Below are 26,978 nucleotides of genomic sequence, written 5' to 3'. Positions count from 1 at the left end.
AGACCTTCCCCACCCTGTCCTAAAAACTACTCCGACTCCCGCCATAAACCCTAAAACCTACCCGTCTTGAAAACTACCCCAGCCTGTCCTAAAAACTACCCGACCACTGCCCTAAACCCTAAAACTTACCCTGTCCTAAAACATACACTAACCTGTCCTAAAAATTACCCTGACCCCGCCCTACACCCTAAAACTTACCCTGACCTGTACTAAAAACCTACCCCACCCTAAAAACGACCTGACTCCTAGCCCCACCATAAACAGTAAAACCTACCTGTCCTAAAAACTACTTCAACCTGTCCTAAAACTACCCGACCTCCCCCAAACGCTTAAAGTTTCCCTGCCCTATTCTAAAACCTACCCCCCCACCCTGTCCCAAAACCTACCCTGACCCCCACCTTAAACCATAGAACCTACCCTGTCCTAAAAACTACCCTGACCCCATCCTGAACCCTAAAAACTATCACAACCCCCATCTTCGCTCTAAACTCTAAAAGCTGCGCTGCCCAAAACCTAACCCGCCCTCTCCTAAAAACTAAACCGACCCACCTTAAACCCTACCCTGTCGTAAGACCTACCCTGCCCTAAAAACTACCCGACCCCACACCCTAAAACCTGCCCTGTTCTAAAAACTGCCCTGCCCTAAAACCTCCCCCACCCTGTCCTAAAATCTACCTAACCCCTCCACTAAACCCTAAAACCTACCCTGCTCTGTCTTAACAATGACCCCAACCCCCCAACCTGAAACCTAAAAACTACCCCGCCCTGTCTGAAAAACGACCCCATCCTGTCCTAAAAACTACCGCGATCCCTGCCCTAAACGCTACCCTGACATGCCCTAAAACCTACCCCACCCTAAAAACTACCCGACCCCCTACCCCAGCCTAAGCCCTAAGACCTACCCTGTCCTAAAAACTACCCCACCCTGTCCTAAAACTACCCTAACTTCCCACCCTAAACCATAACAGTTTCCCTGCCCAGTTCTAAAACCTACACCGCCCTGTCCTAAAACCTACCCTGACCCCAACCCTAAACCAAAAAACCGACCCTGTCCTAAAAACTACTCCGACCCCAGCCCTAAGCCCTAAAACCTACCCTGCCCCAAACCGTAAAAGCTGCCCTAGCCTAAAACCTACCTCACCCTGTCCTAAAAAACTAGCCGGACCCCCCCCCCCCACTCCCCACCCTAAAACCTACTGTTCTAAAAACTACCTTGATCCCCCACCCTGAATCCTAAAACCTTCTCCACCATGTCCTAAGAACTACCCTGACCAACCGACCCTGTCCTAAAAACTGCCTCAACCTCCCCCACACCCCGCTCCGCCAAACCCAGCCTCACTGACCTCTCTCCCTCTCCTCTGGTCGCTGCTCCTTCATGTTCCACCCAGACAGCTCTCTCTTCCGTTATAAAGGCATGCATAGTAAACGCATATGTGTGGTAAAGTCAGCGTGGTCAATGCATAGCGTTGCATTGATCGCATTTGTTAGTGGTGTTTCCCATTTTTTTTGGTTACGTTTGCTTGAACCCAAATCAACATAACTGGTTTATTTAAAAAAGTACTTCAGAGAAAATACAATTTGGAAGTTAGAAGCAAGATTTGAATGCACTGGAATGTAAGATGTATCGGTCTGTACCAGTATTTTCATGAACAACAATACAAATGACACTTTTTTTTTTTAAATGTAATGCTTATATAGTGCTACCTCTCCGAGTGCAGGCTGTTGGCGTGCTTTACATTACATGCACACATTACACATGAACAATAATTCATACGAGTGTGTAAATCAATGCACATGATGAGTCACACCTACCCTAACAATGCTATTAATGAGCCAAGAGGCAAGTCAATTGTCATAAACATCTGATATGTGACTCGATTCTTCTGTGCATGAAACAGTAGGGTCTATTAGATCAAACACAACGAACAAGTTACTTACCTTTTGTAACGCCTTATCTGGTAGAGACATTCTAGCTGCAGATTCCTTACCTGTGAATTTCCTGAGGCGTCAGCTGGATCTGGAGAATGTTCTGAGCAGAGCCCCTGCGCACTGTTAGGTGGCATCAATCGGCTCTGCATCTGTGCCAGATATGTCATAGGTTCTATATAGGCTCCACCCCGCGGGCAGACGTCAGTTCTTTTCAGGACTTCCCATGCCAGAAGCGTAGAACCATGAAGAACACAGACCACTGGTGAGTCAAAACTAAGGCCCTTAAGGGAGAGTCCCTGTCCCTAGAAATCAGTTCAGAAGGCAGGGCGAATGGGTGGGTCAATAAGGAATCTACAACTAGAATATGTGTCTATCAGATAAGGCATTACTGAAGGTAAGTAACTTGGTTCATCTGAAAGAGACTTCTAGTTGCAGATTCCTTACCTTTGACTAGATCTCCAAGCAATAGCATTCCTGGAGGAGGGTCTTCGAACAAAAATCATACTAGTAAGTCCTGCAGGACCAAACAGACAAAGTACCCATCCCTAAGGAATGTCCAGGCAGTAGTGTTTGGTAAACATGTGCAGGGGTGCCCACGTTGCCGCCTGACAGAAGTCAAGGACTGGAACTCGATGTGCTAACAGTGGTCACAGCTGTAGCTCAAGTAGACTGAGCACGCAAACCTTCAGTTGGTTGCTTTTAGGCCAGTGCATAGCAAATCTTAATGCAAAGTACAACTCATTTGGAGATGGTAAGCTTCTGCACTACACGATCTTTCTTCACACCCACATAGCCAAAGAGTTGATCATCTACCAGGACCTCTTTTATACGATCAAGGTAGAACGCCAACAGTCTTTTTGAGTTGAGGCGGTGGAGTGAGCAAAAAGTAGGCAAGCCACTTTTGGCAGAAAGGGGGCCCCAGTGCGAAGCACCACTTTGTCAGGGTTGAGGAAACTTAAGGCGGCTTAAATGACAATGCCCACAGCTCACTCACCCTGCAGGCAGATGTAAGCCACAACGAAGATTGTTTTCAAAGTGAGAAGCCTGAGAGGACAATTGTGGAGAGGCTCAAAAGAAGCGCACATCACAAATTCAAATCCCATTGGGGCATAATGAATGGGGATGGAGGAAACATATGCGTAAGGCCTTTAAGGAACCTATGTATGATAAATAAAGTGGGTTAATCAGGCAACCTCAAAAAAGCAGAAACTGAAGACAAACTTTGACAGTGCCCAAGGCAGAACCCTGCTGGGCCAAAGAAAAGTATAAACAACATAACCTCAGAGAGAGTGGCAGAAATAGGGTCAATAGACTTGTCTGAGCACCATGCCACACATTTCTTCCAACAAAAGGCGTATACTGTTTTGGTGGAGGGATGGCTGGCTGCCAAGATAACGTTCGGGCAGAAGGTCAAAAGCTGTCAACTGCTGGCACTCAATCGCCAGGCAAGAACGTGGACAGGTGCAGAGCTCTCCCCTGCTGCCTTGACAGAAGATCCTCCCGAAAGGGCAGTCTGGTTGGAGGATCTATGCTCATGTTCAACAGCTTAGGACACCAGACTCTCTGTGTGCAGTCCAGAGCCGCAAGGATTACTTGGGCCCAGTCACTCTTGATCTTTTTGAGAACTCTGGATAGAAGTGGGCGGAAGGGCACACAAGAGGTCAGAGTTCCTCTTGGGATGAAAAGCGTCTCCGAGCGATTGCCGCCTTGAAAACTCCAATGTGCAAAACTGCTGACATTGCGCGTTCTCTGCAGAAGTGAACAGATCTAACCAAGGCACCCCCCGCTGCTGAAAGAGAGCTTGCATCACCTCCGGATAGAGAGCTTGCGTCAGCTCCGGACAGAGACACCATATTTGATCGGTAGATGATTCAGGTGAGTTTTCCTGCTCTGGTGTTCAGAGAGTCTGCCAGATGTTGAACCATTAGGCATATGCCTTGCTGTTTGATAAAGGGTCCACGCCCCCACCCCATGCCCCCAGCCCCACTCTTGTTGCAGTACCACATCGCAGTGGTGTTGTCCGTGAACATCTGCACAAACCTCCCCTTGACAGAGGGAAGAAATTCCTTCAATACTAGCCGGATCGCATGGAGCTCCAACAGGATGATGTGGATCCGGACTCCGTTGGAGACGAGATGCCTCCATCTTCACCTCTCCCAGATGGCCGCCCCATCCCAGGAGTGACACATCTGTCACTACTGTTAGATCTGGTTGGGGAAGGGAGAGGGATCTGCATCTGACCCAAACGCGGTTCATTAACCACATTGCTGATCTTGCGCAGTTTCCTGCGAGACCTAGACCTTGTCGGAGAGATTCCCCTGATGCTACGCACACTGAAACTCCAGGTCCCACTGCAGAGCCGCATATGCCATCTGGCATATGTCACCAGCAGGATGCAGGAAGTCATGAGGTGCAGCAGCCTCAAAGTCATGCTCACTGAAATCCAGGATAGAGGCTGAAACATTGGTATCACAGCCTGAATACCCTGGACTCTCTGCTCGGGAGGATAAGCCCAAAAGAGAACTATGTCCAGAACAGCTCCAATAATAGGGAGCACCTGAGAGGGAATCGGATGTGACTTCGGCACGTTTACAGTGAACCTCAGCAAATGCAGGAGGTCCACCGTAGTCTGGGGATGAGAGACAACAGCCTGGGGTGAGCCCGCCTTCAACAGCCAATCATCAAGATAGACAAAGACTGAAACCTCTAATCTGCGCAGGTGAGCTGCAACCACTGCCATCACCTTAGTGAACACCCGAGGGGGGTTAGTAAGGCCAAAGGAGAGCACGGTTAACTGAAGGTGCTCATGACCTAGCATGAACCGCAAGTAACTTCTGTGGGCAGGCAGGACGGGAAAATGAAAATAAGTTCAATGCTACCATCCAGTCTCCAGGGTGGATAAGATCCGAGTCAGAGTGTGCATTTTGAACTTCTTCTTGCGAAAGAGATTGAGGGCCCAAAGGTCTAGGATAGGGCAGAGGTCCTTTTTCTTTTTGGGTACCATAAAGTAGCGGGAATAGCAACCACTATCTACTTCTGGTATGGAAACCTTCTTTATGGCTCCCTTTGTCAAGAGAGCTGTAACTTCCTTGTGGAGAAGGGACAGGCAATCCTCCATCATCCGATCGTATGATTTTGGCATGGATGAAAAGGTAGTCCGAAGGGGATGGAGTAGCCCCTTTGGACTATCTACAAAACCCACCTATCTGACGGGATGAATGGCCAGAAGACCAGGTGATGTCGAATCCTGAATCCTACTGGTCCCTGATGAGTCTTTAGACTAGAAAGCTTTAGAAGCTGCTGCACAGGGGTGAGCTGGTGGACTGGCCAGACCGCTGGATCCCTGATTCACACCCTCGGCCATGTAGAAGCTGGGCAGCATGCACAGCACAGTGGCTGGCCAGGAATGGACATGGCTGGAAGCCCCTTCCGTAGCCACAAAAAAGGGCGAAAGGCAAACTTGGGGGCGGTGGGGGGTACAAGAGGCAGCACGAGGCCCAAGAACCTGGCCGCAGCATGAGAATCTTTGAATAGCTCGAGCACCAAGTCTGCCTTGTCTCCAAAGAGACACCTGCCATCAAAGGGAATGTCCATCAAAGAAGCCTGGACATCCCCCCAAAAAGCCAGACTTCCTCAACCAGGCCTGGCGCCTCAAGGCCACTGCTGACAAAACCGCTCTGCCTAGTGAGGCAGTCGTGTCCAGTCCACATCGGATAGTGAACTTTGCTGCATCTCTCCTATCTGCAGCTGTTTGAAAGACTGCTGCCAGGGCCTCCTCCGGGACCTGTGGCAGCACTTGCACAACCATATCCCACAGCATGTGGGCATACCGGCACAAAAGGCATAAGGTGTTCACAGACTGCAATGCTAGGCTGGAGGAAGAAAAAAAATCTTCTTCCCAAGTGTATCCAACCTTTTGGATTCCCTGTCAGGAGCTGAAGAAGGGAACGCACCCGGGAAGTGGAGGCACGGACAACCAAACTCTCAGGGGTGAGATGTTGGGCCAGAAAGCTTCGGTCCCCCGGAGCGGGCGATAGTGGCAGGCAATTGTCATGTTCATAGGAGCCCCTGTGCTGGATTTAGGCCAGTTACCCAGTAGGTCATTAAAGGAGAGCATGCGTTCAGAGGAGGAAACCCCAGGCTGAAGCACCTTTGTCAAGAGATTAGCCCTGACTGCCACAGAAAGCAACTCAAGGTCGAAGACCTAAGCTGCTCTTCTCACCACCATTGAATAGGAAGCCCCCTCCCCATAGCCACGGTAAGAGGAGAAAGCATGCCAGTATCTGGAGAAGTATCCAGTCCACTAGCCTCACCAAAGTCAGAACGCCAGTCCATTGGGGTTAGGAGCTGGTATTCTAAAGGGTCCAGTGACCCCCTCCCTTTCCTCACCATGACATAGCCCATAAGAAAGGAGCTCAGGTTCCAACAAAGGCGGCAAGGCTTCTGCTGGCATTGAAGTAGGCATCGCACAATGCCTATCCAGCTCAGTGTTGGAGTCAGCAATGAGAATGGGGATGGTGCTGCCTGTGGACAAACAAACAGAGCGTCTATCAGGACCGGCACCGGGGAAGGTCAGGGTGGTATGAACGACGCCAGTCTGAATCCATGGGTGCCCCTCGGTGCGAGGCAGAAGACACTGGTGCGGAATCCAGAGGGGCCCCTTCCGACTCTGCGGGGCGTGAAGGCGCTCCATGAGAGTTGGGAAGTCCAAAAATGAGGCACATGGCCTCATAATATTCTCTATGTTGGGCAGGGTTCGCTCCAGCTCCCAGAAACTCGGGGAGGCGCAGTGTCGGCCAAGGTACAGATTCCGCAAAATGAGGCCTAGAGTGCTGATGCTCCCTCGTCTCATCAGTCGACGGACAAGGAAAAGTCAAAGAACACTTCGACTTCTTGCTTTTCTTCTTTTGCATCGACTTACCTGATTGCCCGAGGACTTGGTGCGGGACGACGACAGTGGAGGACTCCGTGACCTCTTCCGGGACATTCCTCTCAACCTGGACCTTTACTTGGGTGTAGTCAAGCGTCGAGCCGTCATCAGCTTTAGGGTGCCGCTCCCTTAAAGCCTTCGGATAAATGGCCTGACACTCTAAGCACACATTCAGGTCATGGTCTCGCTCCAGGCACTAAAGACACAAGCTGCAAACCCATCACAGACACCACCCGATTACAGGAACTGCAGAGCATATACCCAGCTTTCCTCTATGACCTCCTTGACGTATCAGGAATAGAAAACTTGAAAAATCTTTAACAAAAAGTCAAGAAAAGGGCAGTCACAAAGGGATTGGGGGTAGCTCTCTTCAGATCAGTGCTAGTTGGCATGGAAAGAAAAGAACTGACGTCAGCGCGCCAGGGTGGCGCCTGTATAGGACCCGTGATGATGGACGCGGAGCTGATCAACGCCACCTAACAGCACACAGGGGTACTGCTCAGAAAATTATCCAGATCCAGCCGATGCCTTGGGGAATTTCACAGGTAAGGTAGTTGCAACATTAAGTCTCCATCAGATAGAAAGGTTTGCCTAGGATCACACAATGTAGTCAAGTGTGGAAGCACGGATTCATCCCAGGTTCTCTTTCATATTGTTTAATCAGCCACTTGAAGGATCTCTTTTTGTCCTGTTTTAAATCAAAGGTTAATGCTTTGTCTTTAATTCTAGGCACGAGGTTTGAGCGTGGGCAGCAGGCGGAAGCAACATGCATGTCAATTGTCTTGTTCACCCTACATATGGCCTAGATTCTTATTACACCTGGAATAGAATTATAGAGTAGTAAGTCACTCAGTGTTAGCTGCCCACTACCAGAACGAATCCCTAATTCGATTAACACTTATTGCTGCATGTTTGTGAAACAACATAGACTGATGTATACCTCACAGAGAGCACCGGCAGTTAAAGCAATCACATCTACATGGTATTGTGCTGCCGATGGATTAGTACTTCTGGTGGAGTAAGCTGGCAGAGGAGTTAGTGTGCTCTATCCTTGGATGAAATAAGTTGTACACTGACAAAAGGCAACATTGTTTTATGTGCAGCTTACTAAAGCATGGGTCTTCTGCCTAAAACAAGAGTGTGGGTGAGTGAACATATTGTTGCTTGGCTTCATAATCCACTTCACAATCTCTGCAAGCATGCTTGTTGGTCTCCAAACATGGCAAGGATGGTGCTCACGTTGTGTCCCATGCCGTGGCCACTAATCGGCCTCACTATTTTCAGCAATGATTTAAACAGTTAATAGGGTCTCCATCCAGTCAATGCAATTATCTCATAACTTTAGATGTCCCTAATTTAACTTTGCAATTCTAATGACATCAATATTCCCCTATGGTCAAAGGTTGATGTTGCACTGCTATGATTCAAATGTGTATGCATGCTACACAAGTCTCTACAATAATGGACTTAAGTCAACCCACTAAATGAACAGTTCACCACTGTGTTCAATATTTTACTTTGTATAACTAAGTCTTTTATGCAATTAAAATCACCACCAATGTTTTATATTTTTTCTTTACTTATATCAACCACTTATTACTTGGACACAGAAATGTCCTTCCCATTGTCTTTTACTACCTTTTTTAGGACATTTTAAGGTGTAGGTTTAAAGCTGAAGGAGTCTTGGCCACAGAGAAGGCACAGGCAACATATGTATACTCAGCAAATGCTCAAGGACCATGTCTACACTAATGGCTGCAGAAACACCCTTCAAGCAGGCCCTCAAACAAATGAGCAATTATGAGTGTGTGTTGTTTATGATAGTGCATACACCTGTGCAGGAGATTCTTTTTTCATTAGAAACTTATATCAGAAGGATTCATAGACTATACTGACAATGTGGGAAGGAGATTACAGAACTGCAATCTTATGGAGGGCAATAAACATACTACCAGTGACTTCAGGTGACAGTGAAAGGGGATTTATCAACATGAACTTGATAATGTCACCAATACAAACTATCTTGGTATCACGAATGCTCATTGATCTCATCAGCCCTCTTCTGCCTCTTTGGAATTCACTGTTGTATGTAAACAAACAGCCTACTGCTCATTGCCATGTGAATGATACTCGGTTTAGGGAGATAGACCCTACTGCCCATCCCAACAAAAGATACCAGATGCAAGTGATTTTGTTACCCACATGTTAGTGGTTCCATTTTTTTTAAAGGTCTCACTAATTACACACTTCTTTTGGTTAAACATCCTGTGGCAATGCAGTATGGACTATCGATGTCTGAATTAATATGTGCTGAATTTCTAGATATAAATATATTTCTTAGGGAATATAATTTACCATGCTCAGAATACCAAATGCAGTATGTAACTTGCATTTGTTTATAATATTCAAAGTGCTAATTTTGTCAATGCAAATACATGGTGGTACGGTTGGTGGGTTAATACATTCCATAGTTTTGATATTCACAATTGCAGTTTCTGGCATTTTAAATACAATGCTTGAAATGTGCTTTGTTCTTGTTGCCAAGTTTTGAATGCCCAGCTTGAAGCGGCTTGTCTACTTTAGTTAGTCAGAAATCAAACTTAATTCACATTTGGGCTGTTCATTTCTTCAGATAGGAAACACAAGTCATAGGCTTCCTACTTATCAGCTTTCATTTGTTAAAACATGTAATTCTCTCAAATTTAATCCAAGAGACCTGCTAAACATGTGTTAAGCCTCTTGTGAGGTTGTGATGCCACTTCCTGTGATGGAACTTGCTGAGATGCATGATGTCATGCGCTGAAATGCCAGTCGCATACTGATTCGAATACTGGGTAACTTGGTTGTCACTCACGTCTCTTTAAAAAAAAAAAGTTTTTAGGACTTGTACACTGAAGGTAGTAGATCTCTGAACTGATTCAAACAAAAAAGGCATGCAGGACCGAGCAGACAAAATGCCCTGCTGGCCAGACTCGACTGCAGTGCTTTGTGAACATGTGCACAGAGGCCCACATAGCAGCCTGACCGATGACCTGGACAGACACTGCACATTCTAACTCAGTTTTAGCAGCTTTGTCCCTGGTGGAAGGAGCCTGTAAGCAGTCTACAGGCTGCTTCTTTCCCAGTGTGTAGCAGAGTGTTATGCAGATAACAAGCCATCAAGAAATTGTCCAATTTTGGACTGCCTTGCCCTTTACTCTGGGACATCGTGCATAGAGCTGACTGTCCACTTGATGTTCCTTGGTATGATCAATATAAAAGCTTAGTGACCTCTTAGAGTCAAAATGATGGAGTCTCTTACTCCGTACAGGGATGAGGTGGAACAAAGATTGCCAGAAGAGTGACAGCCTCCTAACATGAAAAGCAGTGACCACTTTTGCTAGACAGGAAGGTCCACAACACCAATTCATTTTTTTTATAAAGTAGTATAAGGCGATTTGGCAGAGCTTAATACTTGCTCAATCGGTCTAGCTCAGGTTATGATGATGAGAAAGACTGTCTGTAAAGTCAGAAGTCTCAAAGGACAACTATACAGTGGCTTAAAGGGGTTGCACATCAAAAAAGTGAGGAGTAAATTCAAGTCCATCACAAAGAGTTTTAGTGGAGCAAATGTTGCAAACCTTTCAAAAATCTCATCATAAAAGGTGATTTAAATAACAAAGGCTGGCCCAGCAACCACAAAAAAAGCCTAAAGAGCCACAAAGTAGCCCTTTACAGTGCCCAGAGCAAGTCCTTGCTGTGCTAGGGAAAGAAACAATAAAACTTCAGTTAACTTTGTGTTTAATGTGTCAATTTGTCACCTGCTGCACCAACCCACAAATTTGTCCCAAAGACTTGTGTACACTGATTTTGTGGAGGGAAGCCTTGCTGCCAAGATGACATCAGTGACCTTGGGAGAAGGTTGAAGAAGGTCAACTGCCACGACTCAATCTCCAAGCGTGGAGATTGTGCAGACCACCGTGAAGCACCCTTCTCCGATGGTGCGACAGACAATCCTCCTGAAGGGAGAAACGCCCACACGCAAAAGTGCTGACATCTCGTGTTCTCTTCAGTTTTGAACAGATCTAGCTAGGTCTTTCCCAATTGCTGGTAGATGTCCTGTGCCACATCCAGGTGTAATTGCCATTAACCCAACACCTGCGGCTGAGTTAGTCTGCCCTGGTATTTAAAGATCCCACCAGATGACTTAACACCAGAGAAAGTGCTTGACAGTGAAGTCACCTATAGAGGCGCATAGCCTCCTGACATAGGGCCCAAAAGGTCCCCATGCTCTGCTGGTTGCAGTACCATATGGTGAAGGTGTGGTCCATAAGTACCTGAACAAGTCCCCCTTAGACGGTGGGCAAGAAGAAATTAAATACCAAACGAATCGCCCTCAACTCCCAACAAATGAATGTGTAGTTGAGTCACCGCCAGAGACCAGCAGTCTCTGATCTCCATCTCTCCCAAATGGCCTACCCAACTCAGAAGTAATGGGTCTGTGACCACTGTTAGCTTTGGGTGGGGTAAGGAGAGGGTTGTGTCACTGACCCAATTACAGTCCAGTAGCCACTACTGCAGATCTTTTGAAGACTCCTTCGATATTCCCTTGATGCTGTCCCCAATGGGATTCAAGGTCTCACTGCAGAGGATGCATATGCCACCTATGATGTCTGGCCAACAGGAGGCCAAAAATACAAGGTATCAGAATCATCAACACCGAGATCCAGGAGCGAGGCTGGACCATCAGGATCACAGTCTGGATGTCATGGACTCTCCACTCCGGGGATAAGGCATAAAACTGGACCATATACAGAATAGTTCAGTTGAATAGGAGAATCTGTGAAGGAATCGGGTATGATGTCAGCATGTTGACAGTGAACCCCAGCAACGTTAGGAGGTTTGCTGTTGCCTGGAGATGGTGGGGGACTGCCTAGGGTGAGCCAGTCTTCAGCAGCCAATCGTCTAACTTTGAAGGTGTGCTGTGACCATCAATTTTGTGAACACATGAGGGGAACTGGAAAGGGAAAAAAGGGAGCAGTCCGAGCTGAAAATATTCCTGACTTACTGTGAACTGCAGGTATCACCTGTGGGCCTGCAGGGCAAGGTTATGGAAATAAGAATCCTGCATGTCCAGGGCAGATAGGACCTGGGCTAGAGTAAGCATCTTGAATGCCTTCCTTCCACAGCAAGACACAGAGTGCGAAGATCTAATACAGGATGAAGTCCTTTTTCAACACAAGGATGTAGCAGAAGTAATATCCAGTTTCCACTTTGAAGGCCAGAACCCTTTCTATGATCCCTCTGGCCACTGTTAGGGGAAATACTAGATACTGTCTCTGACAGGGTTGCTTTGTGCCTGTAAGGGCACACGAAAGAGGTTTTGCAACTGAAGTTGCTGGAAGGACAGGGGACTGAGTTGCAAGTTGTTCCTGCTGTCCTTAGCAAGGTCCTTGAGAACCATAGCCTCAGCCATGAAAGGGCTGAAAAGCCTGCTGGACTGGCGGAGGAGTCTGACGCTAATGTGATGCAAAGCCTCTACTATAGCCACGGAGAGGGTAAAATTGCTGGTGGAATTGTCTTATGGGAGCTGAAAGGCCCGTGGAACAAGCTTTGTCGTCAAGTACAACCCAGAACGGATGACATGCTTTACCGCATCATGACATAATTGAATGGTCTGGGGATGGGATGCTCATAGGTTGTTCAGAACAATTAGTAAACCTAGTGCCACGGGAACCAAATGGCAAGACTGTGGTGGCCCAAACGACAGCTAGCATTCACAGGCCAGAGTCAGGGTTGTAGAGGAGAAAATGTGTTTCCCAAAAGTCTCTATTTATAATTTTTGATTCACCATTGGAAGGAGTTGTATGAAAATAATTGAGATTAATTGTGCTGGTGGACACCTGCGCTACCAGGCGCTCTGCTATCAGGTGTTCAGCTCACCAGCTGAAGGACAAAAGTGACAAGCAACCTCTTAATTAAGTCACACCTAAAAATAATTTTGACCAACTGCCAGAAAGGGTACCCGTGAGGGCCTCATGAAGTAACAGGTGCTCCTTAGAAGCCTGACCAGGTCAAAGTATTTCAGTCAATACATTAGTTTTCACTTGTATGGCGAAGAGCTGTAAATGCAGAACTTCTTTCGCATAACAGAGAAAGATGTGCTTTCTTCTGTGGCAAGAAGAGCCGGAGACAAAAGTCCTGCATATGGGGAAGTATCTAGCCCACTAGCTTCTTGATGTTCTTCATACTTGTTTTCCTCATGGGGGAACTTAAGTCGTCCCCTTCATGATAGTTATCATTGTCCGAGTCAGTCCCAAAAAGAAATATTGTCTAGTGGCTGTGTGCCGGTCAGAGTCGAGTGAGCTCTCAGACGAGGTTGTGGTGGATTATGCTCAGAGTAGGATAGCACAATCAGCTTTACATACTCCTACGGCATTGATAGGAAACGAACAGGCACAGGGAATAGCATCAGACTTGAAGTCAGCAGGGTAGCGGAACCTGATGTGGTTTATTAGATTAAAGCGAGATCACGAGTAAAGTTCCTAACACAGGGTTGGATAGTTTACTATACTACCGACTTAGGTTAGCTAAAGTAGTAAATACTCCTACTTCCCTTCAAGGGCGTTCCCCTTTTAAATCACTGACACTTTATATCTGCAAAAGCTCCTATAGCTCTCAACAAGAGGATGCCCCATGCATGTCCAATGCAAGGTATAAATGGAACATGTTGTTAATGATCCCAATGTTGAAGAGGGAGCGGCAATATTGCTGTTCACAAAGTTGGGTTTGTCACCCAACAGCAAGCTACTTATATTACACTATCTACGTAGGACATACCATGCTCTGCTGAACCTGTGGAATTGTGGTCTTGGAGAGACCCCTGTGTGCCTGAGATGCGAGTCCCTATAGTCAAGGATTCTGCACCTGGCTTGGACATGTACTACAATACACCTGTACTGGCAGAACATGAAAAGCACTACTGCTGAAATGATTGTCATAGAACCCTAAAGGGACGGTAAAGCTCATACCTAAAATATATAGGACATTTTCAAAATACACATTGCTGGCCACAAGGCACGTTGCTAAACACTGGGGCCATGGCTGAGAAGTACAAGTTACTTATTTTCGGTAACAACATATCTGGTAGAAACATATTCTAGTTGCGGATTTCTTACCTTAGAATTTCCCCCAGGCGTCAGACTGGAGCCAGAGATTTTTCTTCGAGCAATACCTTTGCACGTCAGTAGGTGGCGTTGGTCGACCCCGCGGGCGTCGTTGGCATTTTAGTCGCCGTGATGATGTAGGGAGTAGTACATAGTAGTGACGTCAGTTTCTTTTAACGACTTTCCACGCCAAAGCGCAGAGTTGCTAAGAAAACTGAGATTGGTGCGCCAGAGCTAAGGACCTGAAAGGGGGAATCCATGTCCCTAGAAATCAGTTCGCAAGCGGGGAGGATGGGTGGGCGGTAAGGAATCCGCAACTAGAATATGTCTCTACTAGATATGTCGTTACCGAAGGTAAGTAACTTGCACATCTGATTGAGACTTCTAGTTGCAGATTTCTTACCTTGGAATAGATACTCAAGCAATGCCATCCTCTGTGGTGGGCTGCGAACCAAGATTATGCTAGGAAGCCCTGCAGGACCGAACAACCAAAGTAGCCGTCCCAACGGACCCGACTGTCCAGATAGTAGTGCTTAGCCCAAGCAGCTGCCTAGCAGATATCCAGGACAGGAACTCCGCGTGCTAACGCAGTGGAAGCAGCAGTTGCTCTGGTGGAATGAGCACACGAGCATTCAGGAGGTTGCTTCTTGGCCAGAGCATAGCACGATTTGATGCAAAGAAGCACCCATCGAGAGATTTTGCACCGCCTTCCCTTTTCTCGCACCCACATACCCAACGAAGAGTTGATCGTCCACCCAGAAATCTTTAGTACGATTGAGGTAGAACGCCAACGCTCTTTATGGGTCCAGACGGTGAAGTCTCTCCACCTCATGGGAAGGATGTGGGGTTGCGTAGAAAGTAGGCAGAGTGATCGACTGGCCTACATGAAAGGGTGTAAACCACCTTAGGAAGGAAATAAGCCATAGTGCGCAACACTACTTTGTCAGGGTGCACAGACAAGTATGGAGGCTTTGAGGAAACGGTCTGAAGCTCACTCACCCTGCGAGCAGAGGTGATTGCAACAAGAAAGACAGTATTGAAGGTGAGGAGCCGCAAGGGACAATTATGCATTGGCTCAAGGGAGTACACATCAAATAAGTAAGTACAAGATTGAGGTCCCACTGAGGCATGATAAATGGAGTGGGAGGAAATAAGTGGGTGAGTCCCTTTAGGAATCTACTCACAATAGGAGATTTAAAGAGTGAGGGCTGATCAGGTAGCCTAAGAAAGGCCGAAATGGCTGATAAATACCCTTTAAGGGTGCCCAAAGCAGAGCCCTGGTGGGCCAAAGAAAGAATGAACAGGAGAACCTCGGACAGAGGGGCAGAAAGGGGATCAGCAGATTTGCTGGTACACCAGGCCACAAATTTATTCCGACAGGCATATACAGTTTTGGTTGATGAATGCCTGGCTGCCAAGGTAACATCGCAGACTTCGGGTGGAAGGGCAAAAGCCGTCAACTGTCGCCGCTCAATCTCCCCTGTTGCTGCAACAGAAGATCTGCCCGAAGAGGCAGTCTGAGTGGAAGATCGATGGTCATATTCAATAGCTCTGGATACCATACCCTCCGTGCCCAGTCCGGAGCCACCAAGATGACTTGGGTCAGGTCGATCCAGATTTTCTTGAGAACTCTGGGTAGAAGAGATATAGGCGGAAAGGAGTTAAGGAGGCCGGAGTTCCACTCAAGATGAAAAGCGCCTCCAAGCGAGTGGCGCCTTGGAAACTCCAACGCGCAAAACAGCTGACATTGCGCGTTCTCTGCAGAGGCAAACAGATCTAACCAAGGCTCTCCCCACTGCTGAAAGTGACCTTGTGACACCTCCGAATGGAGAGGTCATTTGTGATCGGCTGTGCATCGGCAGCTGAGTTCATCCGCTCTGGCGTTGAGGGAGCCCTGTTTGTTGCAGTACCACACGGCGGTAGTATTGTCTGTGAACACCTGCACCACTTTCCCTTTGAGAGAGGGAAGGTATGCTTTCAATGCAAGCCTGATCGCCCGCAGCTCCAGAAGATTGATATGGAGTCCAGACTCTGCTGGAGACCGGAGTCCTCTGATCTCTGCCTCCCCCATGTAGATGCCCCAACCCAGAAGTGACGCATCTGTCACTATAGAGAGATCTGGTTGGGGAAGGAAGAGGGATCTGCCGTGGACCCAATGCAGATTCGAAAGCCACCACTGCAGGTCTTTCGCAGTCCCCTTCGAGATCTGGACCATGTCGGAGAGATTTCCCTGATGCTGCGCCCACTGGAACTTCAGGTCCCACTGCAGAGCCCGCATATGCCATCTGGCATGTGTTACTAACAGGATGCAGGAGGCCATGAGGCCCAGCAGCCTCAGAGTGAGTCTCACTGAAACCCAAGACCGAGGCTGAAAGTTCAGAATCATAACCCGAATGTCTTGGACTCGCTTTTCGGGAGGATAAGCCCAAAACGGCACTGTGCCCAGAACCGCTCCGATGAAAGGGAGCGTCTGAGATGGAGTCCGGTGTGACTTCGGCACGTTTATAGTAAACCCCAGCGTGTGCAGGAGGTTTGCCGTAGTCTGAAGGTGGGAGATGACTTTCTGGGGCGAGTCCGCCTTCAACAGCCAGTCGTCGAGGTAGGGGATGACAGACCCCTAAACTGCCCAGATGATCTGCAACCACTGCCATCACTTCCGTGAACACCCGAGGGGCGCTGGTAAGGCCGAAGGGGAGCACGGTAAACTGAAAGTGCTTGTGACCTACCACGAATCGTAGGTAATGTCTGTGGGCAGGCAGGATGGGGATGTGGAAATAAGCATCCTGCAAGTCCAACGCTACCATCCAGTCTCCTGGGTCCAAGGCAGACAGAACCTGAGCCAGGGTGAGCATTTTGAGTTTCTCCTTCTTGAGGAAGTAGTTTAGGTCCCCAAGGTCTAGGATAGGACATAAGCCCTTGTCCTTTTTTGGTATCAGAAAGTAGCAGGAATAACAACCACGACCTACTTCTGACACAGGGACCTTTTCTATAGCTCCCTTGGCCAAGAGAGCTGCGACTTACTGGTGGAGAAGTGCCAAATGATCCTCTGGAAGGTAACTAAAGGATGGTGACATGGTTGGTGGCGCAGATTTGAAAGGGAGGGAGTAGCCCTTTCGAACTATCTGCAAAACCCACCTGTCCGTGCTGATGTTTTCCCAGTGGGGCAGGTGATGGCAAAACCTGCCACCAACTGGATAGGAGTGAGGGGATGGACTAGGAGGGTTTGGAGGCTGCAGCGCGGGCAGAGGTGGAATGGGCAGACCTCTGGTTCCCTGTCCCATGGCCACGTAGGATTCTGCGTCCCCGGTCATGCAGAGGCTGAACAGCGTGGGCGGCACGGTGGCTGGGTGGAGGACGTGACGGGGAGCCCCTTCCGTGGCCACAAAAGGGGCGAAAAGTGGACTGTGGGGACCAAGCCGTAGCACGGGAATCCTTGAATCGCTCCAAGGCAGAGTCCGCTTTGTCTCAGAAGAGACGTGAGCCATCAAAGGGCATGTCCATGAGTGACTATTGGACATCCCCAGAAAAACCAGAAGTACGCAACCTGGCGTGGCATTGTAAGGCCACCGTTGTAGCAACAGATCTGCCCAGAGAGTCGGTTGTGTCCAGCCCACAACGGATTGTGAACTTTGCTGCATCTCTCCCATCGTTCCCAACTTGGGAGACGATAGCATGGGCCTCCTCCGGTATCTGCGGCAGGACCTGCCCAACCGTATCCCACAAAGAGAGGGTTTAGCGGCCCAAAAGGGATGCGGTGTTCACAGACCACAGCGCAAGACTGGAGGAAGAAAACAACTTCTTGCCAAACTGTTCCAGCCTTTTGGATTCTCTATCCGGGAGAGCGGAAGGGAATGCGCCTGAAGAAGAGGAAGCCTGGATAACAAGACTCTCAGGCCTGGGGTGTTGGGACAGGAATTTGGGGTCGTTCGGAGCAGGCCGCTGGCGGCGTGCGATAGTCCTATTCACAGGAGCCCCTGTGTTGAGTTTGGACCAGGTACCCAAAAGGATATCGGTGAGGGCTTTATTAAATGGCTAAAGGGGTTCTGAAGTAAATGCCCCTGGCTGAAGCACCTCCATCAGGAGATTCGACCCGACCTTAACAGTGGGAAGCTCGAGACCAAGGACCTCAGCTGCCCTACTGACCACCATATCATAAGTTGCTCCCTCCGACGTAGCCACAGTAGGAGGAGACAGCACGCCAGCATCAGAAGAAGTATCCAGACCACTGGCTTCGCCCAATTCCTGAGCCCAGTCCATAGAAGGGTTATCCTGGTATTCCTAAAGGTCCACGGACCCCTCCAAACCCTCCCCATATTCGTACTCATAAGAAAAAGCGTCCGAATCCGACCTGGGGCGAATAGGCCCCAGCGAAGTGGAAGGTGGTGTCGGCCAACGCCGCTCTGACTCCGAGTCGTTGGGGATGAGAATTGGGTCGATGTCGATAGTGGGCACTACCGACGTCGAGAGCGTTGACAAACAACCCAGCACCAGGAAAGGTCTCAAGGGGGCAACGAAGCGGATCTGGAGGTGACCTCGGTGGCCGGAGCCGAAGCCGCCAGCGCGGAACCCGAAGGCCCCTCAGCCAAACCCTGCCGTATCTGGGTCGGACCGCCCAAAGATGAGGTGCATGTCCTCATAAAAACTCTAAGCTGGGCAGGGGTTGCTCTGGCTCCGGAAAACTCTGGGAAGCGCAGAGCTGACCCAGAAGCAGGCTCTGAGGACAGCAGCCTTGTGCATGGACGCTCCTCCCGTGTTGCGTCGGCCGAGCTACGGGGCGAAGACGGAGAGCGATGGGACTTCTGCTTACCTTCACCTGAGGATTTGGAATAAGACGAGTGGTGATGACTCTGCGACCGATCTCGAGACCTTCCTCTCGAGCTAGACCGGGACCTTCGCGGAGTCGAGTTCCGGGCCGCCAGGAGCTTTACGGACCACTCCCTCAAAGCCTTCAGGTGCATGGCCCGGCCCTTGGAGCACGACTTCGGGTAGTGGTCGCGCTCGAGACACCACAGACAAACCCGATGAGGATCTGTCACAGACATCGTACAATGACAGTCCTCGCACGGCTTGAAACCGGTCTTCGGGGACATCCTCGACGCACCAAATTGTCACAGAAAAACTCGACAAAACGGTCTAATTCGGCCAATGAATAGCCAGGGTAGCTCTTCTCCGGATTAGCGCGTGGCGCGGAAAGAAAAGAACTGACGTCACTGCGCGAAGGCGGTGTCTATGTACTACTCCCAAAGTCATCACAGCGACTATGACGCCGACGACGCCTGCGAAGTCGACCGACGCCACCTACCGACGCGCAGGGGTATTGCTAAAAAAAAAAATCTCCGGATCCAGTCTGACGCCTGGGGCAAATTCTAAGGTAAGGAATCTGCCCCTAGAAGTCTTTATCAGATCTGCCCTTCAAATGATGGACAGCAGATCTATATGCTGCAACTGAAAATATATAAAATCTATAAAAGTCCACTCCAAGGATATTTGGGATTGCCTACAAAAGTATCCACTCTCCCAAAAAAAAAAATCTAACCGAACACCTAAATCAACTCCACTGGCTATCATTAAAGCATGCAGCAACTTCAAAACAGCATATATAATCCATAAAAACTATCCAATCTAGACTCTCACCCTACGTAAAGAACAATCTGCAAACGACAAGAGTCGAAAGAAAGAGAGGCCTGTTAATCCTCCAACATGGAATTCCAAAAACAAAGAAAACCAAAACATTTAACAAGGACATCTTTTACTTATTTTCCCTTTTCTCACATTTCTAAAGCTAAGATTCAACTGAAATCCTTCAGGAGAAAAGGTGAAGACGACTCACCTGATCAAACTGCACTGATATTATTTTCCCCACTGCCCCTTGGTAGTGAGTTGATGATTTACAATTACACTTTGAAACGATCCTTCTACATGAGCCATTCACGCGGAGATCTCCTAATTTTAGTGTCAGAATATTCTGACATAATTCTTTCTCTCGTCTCTTCTTATGATGCAACTTTCTATGTACCTGCGTTATGGTATAGGTAAAGCAGTCTCCCACACCTTCGTGCCTAGGTCATGCTTTATAAATGTCTCAATAAGTATTGCACACATGAAATAAATCGTTATTTGTGTACTGCGAGTAGACAGGCAGATCAGTACTTGAGCTTATGGAGACAATATTTCTGTAACATTATTCCACAGCTACTGAACATGCTACAATATGCAATTTCTGTAATTTCAAAATGCACAGAACAAATACACCATCCTGGGCTGTACAATTATTTGTATTGAAAAGTGCTTCTTGCTTACCATTTTAGCAGCTTCATCAAGATCATCACAAGCAAGGATTTTGAGACCACTGTCCGTTATCAGTGCTTTAGCATCATCAACTCGTGTACCTTGAGTGGTAGGTAAAAAAAAAAAAAAGTGCAAAAATTCACCCATTACTGCTACATTCACATTCGTTAAATAAAGCACTTCGCAGTATGTTTTCTTCTTTTATAAACACAATTGTAAGGCTTTCAGATGCTGCTGCTAATTCAACTGTATTTTATCAGGAAAAAATATCCAATGAGTAAAATTACGAAAATGAGGTGATCAACACAAGACATACAGGAGAGCAAACAAAATTTAAGAGAAGGGATTAGAGAGGAATATAGACTAGGTCAGACTGATATTTAAGTAACGCTCCTAAATGCTGATTAGGAACTTTTTAGATATGAATTGGTGACCTACATGTCCAAACGACTGTCGGTCTCAGTACAGTTCATGAAAGAAGAGTTTTCAGCTTGAATTTCAAAGATTTAAATTCCAAAGACCCAACTGAGAGAATTAAATAGTTTCACCACTTGGAATTGAAAGTTAGCTCATGTTCCAGACCCCTCTATTTTGTTTTCTTCAGTTTAAGCAAGATAGGTGTGCTGGGTAAGGAAAAAGTTAATTGCCTGTAACAAACGTTTGAAACTTGCTAACACTGTAATTCACATGCTGTTATTATTCTACAATCTCGTAGTACAAACACAAAAAACATGAAGAAATAGGAAATGTTACCGACTTGTAATCCTAGTTCTGCATCATAGGTATACTTACTGAAGTCATGAATGCAGGATAGTCCTGCCAACATGCAGGGACCCTGAAACACTTGATGTATATATTCTTCTGATGGTGGGAGTAGCCACCTCAGTGATGAACTGTCTGGTGATATCTCCATAAAATGTGTTAGCCCAGCTTTAATTGCATTTTATCGGTTGAAATCTATACAAAACTACAGTAATATAAACATGATACGAAACCACACTGCTGCATTTAATATAGAAATGTGGCATACAATAATAAACAGCCTGCAGAGACAAGTGAAGGGAAACATGGCTGTCAGGTCAAACGTGCAGTAACTATACACGTTAAACACTGTGCCAGAAGCGTCCAGAACCCAGCATGCGCTGTACTACACTATATATCCCTGAAACAAAGGTTCGCTAGTCACATTGTACCCACACAAAACCACAGAAATTCAGCATGTAAGACTTACGTTAAGAAACTATAATTTGTGTTCTTAAGTTACTTAACAGCACGATTTATAGTTTCTTCAGGTAACTATAGCTGCTGAATATCTATGGTTTTGTGTAGGTGAAGCGAATAACGTGCCTGTAATGTAATAACTGTTTTTTGTGTGTGAATTTGTATAGTTTTTTTGACGTAAAGTAATTATATAATAATAATTACTGCATGTTAATACAACACCACAGTGCACGGTCGTTGGCCGCGCATGGCGGGGGTTGACTGCAGGGCATGGCCTGTGGCCAGGCCCCAGGGGCCAACTCCCCCACATGTACCCAACCCGATTGGGGGTCGCTACGAGTGCCGCAGGAGATCTGTGGATCTTGAAACAGCCAAAAAGAACATTTGGGGAATTTGTTGCCCAGGAGAGGTGCCTCAGGGACACCTCCATGTGTCCTATGGGGTTAGGATACATTTATTCTGGGCCCTTATGTGTTTTTACACGTTATTTCCCCTTCCCAGGAGACAAATACAATTGAGGCCATAACTTTCTTGTCAGGTTGGGTCAGCCAATCAAGCCTTGCTTTTCACCCAGATTCACGGATCCCTCACGGGTGTACCTATGTCCTTAGACATTCTATTTTTTCACCTTTAATAACTCTGAAACTACTGAGCTACACACTAAACTGTGGAGGAAACCTGCTAAGGGTAATTCTATCCTACACGCAAAGAGCCTGATCTGGAGCATTCCTTATGGAAAAGCCTGCACATTAAGAACAATTGTTCCTTGCCTATAGTTTTTGTGAGGGCAGGCAATGAGGCTTAATGCAGGTTCAAGCAGAGGGAATATTCCAGTAGGGTATTGCGTCAGACAACAGACGGGCCAACTGTTTAGACAGACAGCAGTTGTTAATGCATCGATCAGATAAGAGAGAAAGGGAACAGGAGGTGGTTAGGTTGATCATGGTGTTTTCGATGGATGCATTGTTACTTAAAAATATTCTGCAGAGAAATTGGAAGGTCTTAATGACCGACCATGTATTAGGATCTATTTTGCAATCAGCCCCACAAGTTACCTATAGGAGGAGCAGATTGATGAAGGACCTTCTGGTCCACAGCCATTACATTGAGAAACAGGTTGACTCCACAGCGGCAACTGATTTTTTTTCCATACCTGCAGTGTAAGGCCTGCAAGGAAAAGTACTACAGTGAAAGAATTTGAGGTACCAAGCAACCGAAGGAGGAAAGCCATTACTAGACTAATGAACTGTAATTCAAGTCATGTAGTGTACTGTTAGGTATGCCCTTGTGACAAAATATATGTGGGTAATACAATACAATATAAGAGGATATTAAGAGTACATGCGGGCTATTAAGAAGGCTGACATGACATACCCAGTGGCGAGACATTTTCAGACTGAGCAAGGACGCAATAGTAATTTATTTTGATTTGTTTTATAGATCAGGTTCCCATTTATGAAAGAGGAGGAGATAGAGTGGGGAAACGTAGGCGTTTGGAATCTCGCTAAATTATCGAACCACAGACTAAGGTGCCCAGAGGTCTGAACAGTGACGGGAAGTTATGGACACATATTGGTTAATCCACTAAGGGGTGTGATGGGGGAAAACGGGGACACAGATTATGATTATGAGGCAGCATAAGGATTGTCAGGGATGGAATTTGACAGGATAGGATGGTGTCACCCTTGGAAGTGGTTATTAGAGTTATTTAATACAGTACACCAGTGGTTTCCAACCTTTTGACTTCTGTGGATCCCCAATTTATCATTACTGGATCCCAGGGATCCCCACTGAATCATTAGAATCTGGACCCCCCCACTGAGTCAGTACTGAAAGCTGTGGACCTAATCTGTTAATATATTTAATTTTCTAAGCAGTCACGGACCCCCTGAGGAGGCTTTATGGACCCCCACAGTTCCCCAAGCCACAGGTTGGGAACTACCGCAGCACACCATGCCAATTTTGGGTTTTATGAATTCCATTCAAGCAGGGCTTGGCAACAAGATAGCCAAGTGATTAGACTGAGCAGGATGGTGTATACTTTATTCTATATTGTCCATTTCAGGGTTGTAGGGATTCTGCCCATTCGGAGCTACAACAATCTGAGATTAGTCCCTTGCCCGGCAGGCACGCTTTGGACATAGTATATATTGAAGCGGGGGCATTGCAGTTAGAGCAAATGCTCATGAGAGTAGTGAGAAATGGCGCAGAAGCACTTTCCAATGTACAGCAGGTGACTGCTTTTTTATTCTTGTTTTGTCGCGATTAGTGTATGGTTGGCAAGATAATTTATCTTCATTGTATTTGAATGAAAATTGGGTTGTGAGATGCAATTTTGATCATGAGGGTATTAATATTCCAGAGCTATGTTTACCTATATGCATACATTTTACTTGTATAAGATGGGCACTGTGTTCCCGGTGAGGAACTGACAGGTGGCATGAATAAGAGTGCATTCTTTTATGTTTAGTGACTTCTGAATGTTGCCCAATGAAATGATATTTGGGTGATTAACACCGGTGGAATTTGCCGGCGAGCTTGATATTGAGAAAGGCACTCAGCCGAAACACGCTTGTCAAGTTTTTGCGCTTTGAGCTGGCAATTGTAATAAACTATTTACTTCAGTCTCAGAGAATGCGCATTTTGTTTGACATGAAGGAACATATGCTGTGGGTCCATCCCCACATATTGCGTCATTGACTGAGAAAGTGAAGCAGCGGCTTGACAGAGTGTGTTGTATGAATATATATATTTATTTCCAGTAGTTATAGTTAGGTCTGCTTTTCCATAGGTGGAGGTTTTTTTTGGTTTGCTAAAAACTTTGCCCGTATTTGACTAATCTTTACTGAACTTTCAAAAACAAAGTTCATCCACCTCAGCTCCATCCTGGAAAGTTTTGGGGTGATCCGTCAAGCAGGGCGCAGAGAAAAAAGAAAGGTTCCAAAATGTAAAATACCCATGCACTTACATAGACTTCTTTAGACATGGCCACAGCAAAAACTGCTGAACGATATTGCACCAAATTCCACGTGAAGCTAAATCTTGGTCCGCAGATTATGCTTTTTGTTATGTGGTGTGAATATATTAAGTCGTTTTTGAGAAATTAAGGCTCAAATATAATTGTATATGTTTGAACGGCCGGGCTCCTTGCGAGTCCTGCATGAGTCCCGCAATAGAGCAAATTGAAAAATGGAGGCCAGTGATTGGTCGAGACACCAGTTTTTCCAGTGACCCATCACACTCCCCTGGAAGCGAGAGGGTCCCACGTGTCTTGCGAGCGCTCTGGTTGGCTGGCTGTTGGAATTTTGAATGAAATGGCAGCCATTACTGTGAAAAATTTGAGGTGTTATGGAAACAAAATAAAAAAAGCTATATGAGGGGGAAGCAGAAATGCCTGCTGTCCCCGTAGATTTGGAGAGGAGGTGTCTAAGGGATAACTACTGTGAAGAAAATACATTTTTATTGTTTTGAACTAATTTTTATGATCTTGCAGGATTCCTGCGGTATTGTGAATAGTAAAAAGGGATAGATGAGTTCTGAATACACTCCTTAGTAGGAATGCATATTGTGGTCATGGTTTTTGAGAGGAAGTGCACAAGAGAGAAGTTCTGTGATGAATAGATGGTTAATTCCTATTTTCCCCCCAAAAGTTACGATCTTGTGAGACTCTTGCCGGGTCGTGAACAGCAGAAAGGAGTAGGTTATCCTTGAATAGACTGTAGTATTCACACTTGCTATTGGAGGAAGGTGTATCAACGGAGATTATGTTTGTCAGAGTGTACTACAGGGAGTGCAGAATTATTAGGCAAGTAGTATTTTTGAGGATTAATTTTATTATTGAACAACAACCATGTTCTCAATGAACCCAAAAAACTCATTAATATCAAAGCTGAATATTTTTGGAAGTAGTTTGTAGTTTGTTTTTAGTTTTAGCTATGTTAGGGGGATATCTGTGTGTGCAGGTGACTATTACTGTGCATAATTATTAGGCAACTTAACAAACAAAAAATATATACCCATTTCAATTATTTATTATTACCAGTGAAACCAATATAACATCTCAACATTCACAAATATACATTTCTGACATTCAAAAACAAAACAAAAACAAATCAGTGACCAATATAGCCACCTTTCTTTGCAAGGACACCCAAAAGCCTGCCATCCATGGATTCTGTCAGTGTTTTGATCTGTTCACCATCAACATTGCGTGCAGCAGCAACCACAGCCTCCCAGACACTGTTCAGAGAGGTGTACTGTTTTCCCTCCTTGTAAATCTCACATTTGATGATGGACCACAGGTTCTCAATGGGGTTCAGATCAGGTGAACAAGGAGGCCATGTCATTAGATTTCCTTCTTTTATACCCTTTCTTGCCAGCCACGCTGTGGAGTACTTGGACGCGTGTGATAGAGCATTGTCCTGCATGAAAATCATGTTTTTCTTGAAGGATGCAGACTTCTTCCTGTACCACTGCTTGAAGAAGGTGTCTTCCAGGAACTGGCAGTAGGACTGGGAGTTGAGCTTGACTCCATCCTCAACCCGAAAAGGCCCCACAAGCTCATCTTTGATGATACCAGCCCAAACCAGTACTCCACCTCCACCTTGCTGGCGTCTGAGTCGGACTGGAGCTCTCTGCCCTTTACCAATCCAGCCACGGGCCCATCCATCTGGCCCATCAAGACTCACTCTCATTTCATCAGTCCATAAAACCTTAGAAAAATCAGTCTTGAGATATTTCTTGGCCCAGTCTTGACGTTTCAGCTTGTGTGTCTTGTTCAGTGGTGGTCGTCTTTCAGCCTTTCTTACCTTGGCCATGTCCCTGAGTATTGCACACCTTGTGCTTTTGGGCACTCCAGTGATGTTGCAGCTCTGAAATATGGCCAAACTGGTGGCAAGTGGCATCGTGGCAGCTGCACGCTTGACTTTTCTCAGTTCATGGGCAGTTATTTTGCGCCTTGGTTTTTCCACACGCTTCTTGCGACCCTGTTGACTATTTTGAATGAAACGCTTGATTGTTCGATGATCACGCTTCAGAAGCTTTGCAATTTTAAGAGTGCTGCATCCCTCTGCAAGATATCTCACTATTTTTGACTTTTCTGAGCCTGTCAAGTCCTTCTTTTGACCCATTTTGCCAAAGGAAAGGAAGTTGCCTAATAATTATGCACACCTGATATAGGGTGTTGATGTCATTAGACCACACCCCTTCTCATTACAGAGATGCACATCACCTAATATGCTTAATTGGTAGTAGGCTTTCGAGCCTATACAGCTTGGAGTAAGACAACATGCATAAAGAGGATGATGTGGTCAAAATACTAATTTGCCTAATAATTCTGCACTCCCTGAATTTACGCCCACTGGCTTTGTAAGGGTTGTGAGTGGGGCATATAGTCTCTTTCCATACCCTACTGTCCACAACCATTTTCAGAGAGAGCAGTGTTAGGCAGGGAGGACAATCCATGG

The 26,978-nt window shown here is 46.6% G+C and overlaps 1 protein-coding gene across 1 annotated transcript in view; it reads right to left on the bottom strand.

Moving 5' to 3' along the window:
* The window catches only part of SUCLA2 (succinate-CoA ligase ADP-forming subunit beta), a 440,896-nt gene that overhangs the window by 27,987 nt on the left and 385,931 nt on the right, over positions 1–26,978 (bottom strand). The window contains exon 10 of the mRNA XM_069205385.1: positions 20,305–20,393. Coding sequence (XP_069061486.1) covers positions 20,305–20,393 — 89 coding nt within the window. The remainder of the gene's footprint in view (positions 1–20,304; positions 20,394–26,978) is intronic.

The sequence above is a fragment of the Pleurodeles waltl genome, chromosome 8 (genome assembly GCF_031143425.1).
Source record: "Pleurodeles waltl isolate 20211129_DDA chromosome 8, aPleWal1.hap1.20221129, whole genome shotgun sequence".
Taxonomy (NCBI): Eukaryota; Metazoa; Chordata; class Amphibia; order Caudata; family Salamandridae; genus Pleurodeles; species Pleurodeles waltl.
Note: the sequence above shows the minus strand (reverse complement) of the source record. Positions and strands in the feature narration are given on the sequence as shown.